General features: G+C 35.8%; 1 protein-coding gene across 1 annotated transcript in view; it reads right to left on the bottom strand.

Annotated features, from left to right (window-relative positions):
- The window catches only part of LRFN5 (leucine rich repeat and fibronectin type III domain containing 5), a 349,319-nt gene that overhangs the window by 12,483 nt on the left and 325,801 nt on the right, over positions 1-11,035 (bottom strand). Inside the window, exons 4-5 of the mRNA XM_014547551.1 lie at positions 6,260-7,664; positions 2,597-3,309 (exon numbers count right to left, since the gene is read on the bottom strand). Of these exons, the coding sequence (XP_014403037.1) occupies positions 2,597-3,309; positions 6,260-7,644 (2,098 nt within the window). The 5' untranslated portion in view covers positions 7,645-7,664. The remainder of the gene's footprint in view (positions 1-2,596; positions 3,310-6,259; positions 7,665-11,035) is intronic.

Genomic DNA, 11,035 nt, shown 5'->3' with positions numbered 1-11,035 from the left:
TGGGTTTGGGAGGGGAGGGAGGGCAAAATGGATGAAGGAAGTCAAGAGGTACCAACTTCCAGCTATACTAGTAAATTAAATAAGTCGTGGGGATGTAATGCACAGCATGGTGAATATGGTTAATAACACTGTGTATATTTGAAAGCTGCTAAGATAGTGTATTTTAGATGTACTCATCACAAGAAAAAATAATTCTGTAGTAACACTGTGTGGTGATGGATGTTAGATTGTTGTGATGATAATTTCACAATATATACAGATATGGAATCATTATGTTAATACCTGAAACTAATATAATGTTGTATGTCAATTATACCACAATTTAAAAAAGAAAAGTGTGTGTATCAACATGAGTTAAAAATAAATAAAAATACTTAGTTGGTATTAGAGCATTATGACAAAAATAGTGCTGAAAATACACATAGTGTTTTTGATTTTATAAACTACTACAACACGTGATCTTTTTTATTCTTCACAAGAGCTATGTAGCTGACACATGGGTGCTGATTTGATTTTAGAAATTGTGAAAGGCAAATGTCAGAAGCAGGGCAGAGAAGGCACTTAGGAAACATCCAAGCCAATAAAAGCCCATTAGACAATTATGTTCAAGACTGGCCTGGAAAGTAATCTCTAACTGCTTTCATCTTGCCCTCTTTTGAATGTCTTCACAATGAGTCGTGTGTGATAAGAAGTACTTCTGTAAAGTTAAAATTAACTGAAATTTTTATATATGCCTCTAACAGAAGGAAATTAAACTAATGATTGACATTCCTCAGCTGTGCTTTAAATGGTATTTCAAGTGACATGAGTTAATAAAGGCTTATTATATTATGATTAATTTTTTTTCTGCAAGGTTCCCACATGAACCTTATTCTCAAAACAAAACCAAAAATGAAAAACCCTTAATGTTAACCCTCATTTACCAATCTATATATATAAAAGCCTAAGTAACCGGTTACCAGCCAACCGTTCAACCATCAGACCAGTAGCTATGACACAGTGAACAACAGGGGGAAGACGCTCAACACAGGAGCTGCTGAGCTGCGGTGACTTGGCAGCTGCAGTTCTCAGGTGACACACCCAGAACCAGAGAGAAAGGAACCTGATTCCGGGGTGCGTCCCCTGAGAACCGCCCTCTTACAATCCAGGACCACTCAGGGAATGTAGGAGACCCAGTTTTGGCCTGTTCCCCAAAGGCTAGGCCGAGGGATCCCGCCTGTGCATGAATTCATGCACTGGGCCTCTAGTCTTTAATAAGAGACCATCATGTTAGTGTATAATGTTGTAAGGTTTTCAACAAGTTGATAGAAACATTTATCTGTAGACCTTGATTTCAGTGAATATAAAAAACATCACATTAACAAGAAGCAATATTATTGCCTGACTAAATTTAAATTCTTTTTTTTTAAGCAGTAAGATTTCTAATTACATTTCATCTCAGGTTTTTGTTAAAATAATAAGTGAATTTACTCTAAAAGTTAAACATTCAATTCAGAATCACAGTGTAGGAAGGAAAAATGAAACCACTATCTGGTTAATGAGCGATGACTTTATATTGTTTATAAATGTGATAAGAAATTCATTTAAAGTTTTTTAAATTACCTGGTAATAAAAATAAACATCCCTCTGATAAAGGCAGTCTTGTATTTTTGTCTCCCTTTTTAACTTACGTCGAGAAAAATATAAAACTCATTCATTTAGCAAATGTGTATTAAATGTAATGAAAACACTTTCATATGCCCAGGTAGATGCATACAAAATTGTGGCATGTAATTTAAAATTGAACTGTATATTTTTATAAATGCAAAATCAATTGCATTTTTTTTCTGCTTCCCACTGAAAAAGTATGTCCTGGATGAAAAATATCATAGAACCATTAAGGCATCAAAACCAAAAATGTTTTTCAGAAGGGTACTTATTTTAACACTTGTCTGGATATACTTATTTAATATTTTATTTTAAATAACGTAACAACACAAAGTTGTTCTCTACAATATTTGTCTAAAAACAAACATTATTGTTATTGAGAGAAATAGGCAATATATTCACTGGAAAATGCCAATTATTCATAGGTGGTCCTTTTAAGATTGGAGGAGAAATATCATTAGTTATGCAAGACTTTAGTTTTCCTATGACAACTTTCATTTTGTGATTTGCTATTGCAGAACCTGGAAGCCAGTTCTTTTTGGGAAAGACACTGTTACTATGTCATGATTTTTTCCTAATCATATATATATATCTCATAGAAGGTTTCTACACCTTGGTTCTATTAAGCCATGTGTCAGAGAAACAGGACTGAAATTTCAAATTCCAGCTTCCTATGTGAGTTCTCAAAATAATTTTTCATTAAAAAAACAAAACAAAACAGGTTACACAGTGCTTTCCAATATACACTCAGGATTTGAAAGAGTTGTTCTTCCACTACACCCATCAGAAGTGTTGGGCTGAATTAACATCACATTCATAGACATGCTTCTTTTAGAGAATAGTTCACATGCGTTCGGTGAATTAATACAACAGTATTCCTTTAATTCTCCATTCAGGGAGTCCCTGTGCCTTGCCCTGGACCTCTCAGCGGGCAAAGTGAGAAACTTACTTGGCTTTGAATGTGCTCTTTTAGACGTGGGCCCCTCTGTGACAGAATCAGGAGGTCGATGAGCTAACTGCAATGCAGTTGAGTTGTTCCTGTTAGTGTTTTGGGACTCAACATTTGTGACAGCTTCATTCTGTGGTTCGGTACCTGGCTTCGTGCCTGTCTTTCTTTTCTGCTTTTGGGACACAGAAGTGCTTGAAGTCCAGGTAGGAGGCAAAGCAGAGGTAGTGGTAGAGGAGTCCTGACTTGAACAAACTTCTGAAGATTGTATCCCACTGTCACTGGCAACTTTACAACATGGAGCATTCTCTTCATGCCCCACAGCTTGCTTGGACATGGACTGGGGCAGCGTTACACTGCAGCCTTGCATCTGAGCCCCATTCGTTTGCGAGTAGACATTGCTGACCTTGGTGACCTTGTGTTGGCCGTTGTTGTTACAAACCTTATACCGGATCATTAGAATGATGATGAAAACCAGCACGGATGCTACAATTATCCCACCAATAATAATAATCATGGTGCCTCCCAGAAACTGGGACTGCATGAAGTGGCACCGCACGTAATCCTGCTCCGTAGTAAACTGGATGCAACCCACGACTCTGGTGGCAGTGAGGGAAGTGATGCCATCGTCATATATCGCCAAGACACACAAGTCATACGTAGTTCCAGCAGCCAGGTTATTGACAAGAAAAGTTTTGCTCGTAGGAGGTATCATTCTGAGGGACAATGGAATTTGTGTTAATATTGAAAAGAAAAACATATATACACACAGAGCCATTATGACTTCAGCTCTGTTTCATTTCAGCGCTCATTAAGATAAGCCCAATAATAACAGACATGAAATATGGGGAAATGATCTGATCTTATCCCAGTTAAAATGGCTAAAAGTTAATGTTGTATTCTGCACCATGTCTTTGAAGAGCTTATCAATGACATTGCTTGGCAAAGCAGAAGTCCAAATAAAAGCCACTGCTGAGAAATAACTTATGACAAATTGCTTTTGAAAGGTGTGACTGTGACATTATCAGACTGCTAAGCAAATCCATTTAGCACTTACAACACCTCTGTGACTAAAAGCCAATTTGAAGGAAGGGAAAACACTGACAATCACATTAGAAACCAGAATGGAAATGCATTTTGAAGTGTTGATTTTCCAAATCAGTTAAAAGCTGCTATGGAATGGCACCCAGTAAAACTATCTTTAATAACTAAGGTCATTACCAACATTAAAATATTTTTAGAAATCTCACCCATCTCTTAATCCTTCAACACTTGGTTCCCTGTATGTTTTTATCTGAATAAGAGGTTGATGAAAATGTATGAGTGATATCCTATAAACATGAACAGGGCAAGGCTTTTTACCAGAGAGCATAAATCCCTTGACCTCTCCATTATGGGATGATGGAGTTACTTTCAAAACAGTTTCCAAAATTTGATGAGTCTATAGATATCTCTGAATCCATTGCATTACAAAAGTCTTCTGTGGAAGACTTTTCCACTAACTCAGTAGTAACTTACACTATGACCAAAACTTACATTTAATGTGGGGGGAAAAAAGGCTTACAACTCTATCTTTTCCTAAAAGAGAATTTTGGAAAAACTTGGCAATACCAACATATTATACAACCTAAGCAATGCTGTCTAACTGTACCAGGAAACTCTTAGGCCAGAGTATGAATTTGTAATTGAAATCACCACCATTTAGTGAGTGCTAATAAATAACAGGCATTACTAAGCATTTTATATACATTATAATTTAATTTTTACAATGACTGTATGAGGTAGGCATTATCACAATTTTACACATAATAAACATTTGGGACCGGATTTCAAGCCATTTCCTTAAATAGAACTTAATTGTCATGGCAGGGTTAAAATCTTGGAATTTAGAAAATAGAAACTAACCTATTTCACAGAGTTAATGTTTAAAACATATAGAATGTGTAGTAGCTACAGGAAGGTAAGGGGATAGAGGTGGATGCTTGTCTTCACTGTGGGTTAAATAACTCATAGCTCAGGTGAAGAGCTGAGTATAACAAAGACCCAAACTACAGTGGGGCCTTGACTTATGAGTTTAATTCGTTCCGAGACCGAGCTCATTAAGGAGCTCGTTAAGGAGCTCGTTAACTCAAATTACTCTGTCAACTCAATGCAAAAAATCTGCCGAGAGACAGCTGGTATCTCAAAAAACTCGTTAGTCGGGACACTTGTAAGTCAAGGCCCCACTGTACTTTATATTAACATACATGAACCATAGTCTGTATCCCATGAATTTAGCAATAAGAGAAATATTAGAAACCATTTACTCTAATCTCTTCCTTTTAAAGAAGAGGAAATGAAAACTCAGCCAGGGAGAACCCTGCCCAGGATTGATCACATGGCTAGCTGGGCTAGTTTTGTTTTTCCTACCAGCTTATGCTCACTTTAAAAAACTTATCTCATTTCCATACATGAGTGAAAACCAAATTATCTTCAAGAATTCACATAGGTATAAAAGAACTGAGTTGATCTGATTTCACAAAAGATATATTTCAAAGCCATGATTTTGCATCATTTCCCAGGATTAATAAAAATCTATCATGAGTGAAATTATATGAAGGGATAAAAAGGTATATTTCCAACTGAAAATTGGACAAGATGTGACTATAAATCAATGAGGCTGAACTTTAGAAAAACATACCAGAAATTCTTTAGTCAGATGCAAATTCTCTCCATCAATGTCCTTACAAGAGATTAAATATGTATCTTCAGTGATACTCTCACTGCTCAAAATATTTATAAAGTTTCCCTTTGGAACTGTCTTAAGAATCAGTGTATATGAGACAAAATTGGACAAGATGTGACTATAAATCAATGAGGCTGAACTTTAGAAAAACATACCAGAAATTCTTTAGTCAGATGCAAATTCTCTCCATCAATGTCCTTACAAGAGATTAAATATGTATCTTCAGTGATACTCTCACTGCTCAAAATATTTATAAAGTTTCCCTTTGGAACTGTCTTAAGAACCAGTGTATATGAGACAACACACACACATACACATAAGTCAATCACTCAAAATATCAGTCTCATTATTTATAGTTACATCCTATTTTTGACCAAAAATGGCAATACCCATCTTGATCACCCACCTTATTCATAAGACTTGGCTCCAAATGGCTTTTGCTTGTTTCCAAAATTCAAATTCACCCTCAAAAGACGATGATTTGCCACCACTGAGGATATTCAAAATAGTATGACGAAGGTTCTAAAGATAATTCCAAAAGTGCTTTGAGCAATGGCAGCATCATTGGGATAATGGTATAGCCTCCCAACATGACTTCCTTGAAGGAAAGAACACTCATATGGATATGTAAGTTCTGGTATGTTTTTGACTTTTTAAAATAAATCAATCTTGTTCTCTGATAGTCACATCTCTTAGAGGAGGGGGGAAAAGTAAGCATAATATTAGATATAAATTTGAACTCTCTAAAAACAACACCACTCAAAATAGTTTCCCACATGAATTCATCTTTCACCAGCCTCACATTTTAAGCCTTACACTTAAAAATGAAGTGATATAATTACAATATAGTGTAGCACTGACAATTAAAAATATCAGAGTGCCATAAGAAGCCCTACACTAAGATGCATGGCAAGTATACAAATTTGCTTAATTTTCCTTACCTGTAAACAAGGGTGTCATCGTAAGTACCATTGTACTGGATTTGAAACATACGTATTCCAGGAATATTTCTTTGAAAATTAAATTTAAGTAATGCCGTAGATGATGTTGCTTCTGCCACCACAATTTTATCTTGACTCATCTTGGTATCACCATTACTAGTGCTTGCATTAGAACCTGACTTAGTAGAAGTTGAAATATCTGAAGAACCAGGGTCAGGCTCATGGATGTGGTTTGTACTGTTCAGTAAGTGAGGGAGCTTAATTATGTGAAGATCCACTGTTTGTGTGGCTTCCCCTGCAGGATTGGAAGCAATGCAGGTAAAAGCACCTGTGTCCTTTACAGTTGTTATCATGATGTCAAGTGTTCCATTATCATACACCAGAGATCTTGTTGCATTTGAAATCAGCTTCCCTTCAGGAGAAATCCAGTGAATTGCAGGTTCGGGGTCTCCCCTGGCTTTGCACCTCAGGGTTGCCCTTTGACCCTCTAGGACTCTCATCTCATGTGTATGGCGAGTAATGAGAGGAGGCTCACACAAAAACTCTTCCTCGGGAATTGACCAAAAATAGCGACCAGTTAAAAGTGCTGGAGAAGCACAGGTCTCTAGGTCATCTTCTCTGGACAGACGCCTCAACCACAACAATTCACAATTGCAATGCAAAGGGTTTCCACCAAAGCTTAATGCAAAAGTAGACGGGTTTATGATTCCTGAGGTCACGAGTACCTGAGCTCGCTGAAAGAGAGGGTCAGGCGGTAGCTTCTGCAATTTATTTGATGTTACGTCGAGCCGAGTCATCTTGTGCAAGTGGGAGAAAGTCCCCTTAGGAATGTTATCAATCATATTGTGATCCAAACTAAGGGTGTGCAAGCTAACCATCTTCTCAACAGCATCCCAAGGAATTGTTTCTAAATTATTATAGGACAAATCCAGCTCCTCAAGGGCAAAGACATCATCAAATGCTGTAGATGAAATTAAAGTCAGCTGATTGTTGTTCAGTATCAAATGGTGGAGATTGGAAAGCCCACTGAACATATCATTTGTAATTTTAGTCAATCTGTTGCTATTCAAATGCAATGCCCTCAGATTTCGTAAGTCAGCAAAAGCATGCGGTGTAATAAAACTTATTGTATTCCTGGATAGAGTCAGGTCCACCAAGCTGGTCATATTGGCAAAATCTTTCCTCTTAATATTTGTAACAAAATTGTCTGCCAAGCGCAGTTCCACAGTTTTTCTGTCAATGTTTGGTGGAACAAATAAAAGCCCTTTCTTGGCACAAAGGGTTGCAAGATTAGGAGACAAAATCTGACAGACACAACGCTTTGGACAGATCTGAGCTCTCACTGCTATGCCAATGAAAAACAGATAAAAAAGGAATTTTTCCATTGTAGATCAGATTTAAGAGCCTGTAAGGAAAGACAAAATGTAGAGTTAGCATTTAATCATTTCACCAAGTTCGTTTTCCTATTAGAATAATCCTTTTTTTTAATCCAAATTGAAACAGAAACAATTTATTAATTTGTTTATTTAACAAATAAGTATGAAATATCTACTCTGGACCTGAGGATATTATGGACACTAAAATAAAAATATACCATTCACGGTCTCATGGGATTTACAATCAAATGGGGAAAAGAAGTCAATAGATTACTATAATCCTGTAAATTAAGTGTTATTTTTGAAATATGGTCGGTGTACTCCCTGGGTGCACACAAAGAGGTATTTAGCCCAAATTGTAGGGTAGGAGTTCTGGAAAACATCCCTTAGACCCCCAAAGACATAAGTTCAAAAGCTTAGACATATTTAAGGATTTGCAAGTATTTCAATTTACTGGCCTGGGTAGAAACAATAAGAGACAACATTTGTTATTGTTAACCTTGTGACATTACTAGTATATTTGAAAATAATTAATTTTTATTAAATTTTATTCATCTTTATGAGTTATATTAAACATAGCACAACCTTTACATTCTAACAGTCATACAAAATCTTATTCTCAAAAATAGAAATGCTGAAAATTTACCACAAATGCTCTGAGCTTCTATGATATTAGAACATTTTATTTGCTATAAACATGTATTTTTGAAGATAATTTTTGAAGATAAGTTATCAAAATACTTGGCAGTGAGTCCAAAAAGATGTCATATTCCATTTTCTTTTTCTTAAAATCTTAATTAATTTACATTTATCCAAATTTAATTTAAAAGAACCTGATGCTTTCATTTTCAAGTTTGATCTTAAGTATTTGCTCTTTAAATTAATGCTCAAAACCAAAAACATATTAATACATATAATTAAAAATTCTCATAATTTACTAGTAGATGTAGTTTTAAAGCCAAGAGGGAAAGTAGATGAAGAAATCACTCAAATTTTTAATTGAAAAAAAATGAAATAAGGAGTTATTCTAGAAATAATGCACCTAGTTTTCCAAAATAAAACATATTGTTATAGGTTCAATTTACTTTATGCCTATTTTATGCCATATTAAATGTGGTTGCAATAAGTAAGGATTGTCATTTTTAACAAATGAAATAGAGTCATGCTCTAGGTTCAAGACAGAATGACTAGTACTAAGCTAGCCTTTCCAAAATAAGCAGCAAAAAAAGTACAAAAATATATTAAACTATAGTTTTCAGACATCAGAAAAGAAGAACAAAACTGTGTTCCTTGAGATAAGTGAGTTAAGAAAAAGAAAACCCCATTATTGCTCCTGGAGACACTTTCTAAACCACGGCACAGAAGGGAAAACAAGGCAAAGCATCAACGTTCTTAATGAATTGAGGAAACAGAGATTGGAGTGCAGAGACTCTTCAGTGGCTTGAATGTATAAGGCAGAGTAGCAGAAAGGCGAGTGTTCGGAACTCCAGTAATCTCTAAATAGAGACAAGGGAGTAAGTACTAGCCAAAATGAAACATTGATTAAAAAGAAACATAGAAATAAAATTGAACAAAGACTCAGTGACCTGTGAGAAGTCAAACATACATATAATTGCATTATCAGAAGAAGGCTGTAAGGTCAAAATATATTTGAAGAAATAATGGCAAAATTTGTGATTTAAAAAACCAAAGCAACCCCTAAATCTAAGCTCAAAATAATAAAGACCACACCAACACACATGATAATTATACTGAAAAAAAGAAAAAATAATATTAAAAGCAGTCACATAAATAAGACACATCACAAGAAGATAAGGTGAACAAAATAAAAATGATGGCTGACTCCTCACTGACTTCCCTTAGGAAGATGGAAGATGATAAAAATATTTCTAAAGTGCTTCAAGAAAAAGGAAGGCCTGTCAGCTTGGCTGTGGATTTAACCATTCATGAAAGATCAAAGTAAAATAAAGATATTTTGGGAGAAACAAATGGAAAGATTCATCACCAGAAGAATTGAACTATAAAAAATATAAAATAATTCTATTCAGTCTGAAAGAAAATTATATCAGATGGAATCTTTACCTTTTATAAATGTATGAAAAACAACATAAATGGTATATCTGTGGATAAGTATAAAATATTTTTGTGCTTTTTAATGTATATAAATAGTACTTCTGGCATAAATTTTAAAAGTTACAAAAACCATCATTCTCACCCTAGCCACCAAATTAGCTGGATAAGCTACAAATCATATATATTTTTAAAAATAGCATCATAATGCTGAGGATGCAAATAAACTTAAAAGAACTATATTCCAGGAAGTGAATCCTCTATGAAAGGGGAGAGATTCATGGATGTTCTCCCATTTTCCCCACCAACAGAAGGCACATTGGAGGGCCCGCCAATGTTCTCCTTCAGTAACATGTTATGCTGACCATTCTGGATCATATGAACTTTAGATTCATTTGTCAACATCCATAAAACAATTTTTGAGTTTTAAGAACTTTTTGGACGGTAAGTCCTTTATCAGATATGTCTTTGTAAGTACAGTAATTTCTTCCAGTCTCTGGCTTAGGATTGTTATCTTCTGGAACAACTGTAAATAGACCTAGTCATATGGTGGTGAGGTTTAGAGTGAGGGCAAGTGTATATAGTCCTATGATTAGGTCTCAGTGTTTTAGTGAGGCAATGCCTCTGGACTGTGGTGCATGTACACAATGGAATACCATGCAGTGGGGAAAAAAAGAAGGAATTCTTATCACTTGCAACGTCATGGATGGGCCTGAAGTATTATGCTAAGTGATTAAGCCAATCAGAGAAAGATAAGTATCACATGATCTCACTCATATGTGCAATCTAATAAACAAAATAAAGTGATGAATAAATAGGTCCAGAGACATAGAACTATGAACAGACTGATGAATTTCAGAGGGAATGTAGGGTTGGAAGGGTTGGGGGGTGAGATTAATCGGGGAAGTTATATGCATATATGCATAGCCCATGGACACAGACAATAGTGTGGCGAAGGCTTTCGAGGGGCAGGTGCAGGGAAGAGGGAGTCAATTAGAAAACAAACAAACAAACAAAAAACAAAGGGGACATCTGTAATACTTTCAATGGTTAAGATTAAAAAGAAACCACAAAATAAAAACACAAGTGTTCCTGTGTTCCCCTCCCCTCTCCCTAGGTCAGACAGGATGGCTGCAGTGAGCTAGAGTCAGCCTTTCCCTCGTGTAAGGCTAGAGCTGGCTGGGATTGAGATTTTTCCTCCCCAGGTCAGTTAGGCTCAGATAATAACAGAGCAGTTAAGCGCTACTTTCACTGAGTGGCCAGATTATTATGACCACCTGACGTTTGTAGGCAAATTAGCTATAATTTCGTGCTGAAGTTGCTAGAGGGC

Source organism: Myotis brandtii, unplaced genomic scaffold (assembly GCF_000412655.1).
Source record: "Myotis brandtii unplaced genomic scaffold, ASM41265v1 scaffold479, whole genome shotgun sequence".
In the NCBI taxonomy this organism is placed as follows: domain Eukaryota; kingdom Metazoa; phylum Chordata; class Mammalia; order Chiroptera; family Vespertilionidae; genus Myotis; species Myotis brandtii.
This window is presented reverse-complemented; position numbering and strand designations above follow the sequence as displayed.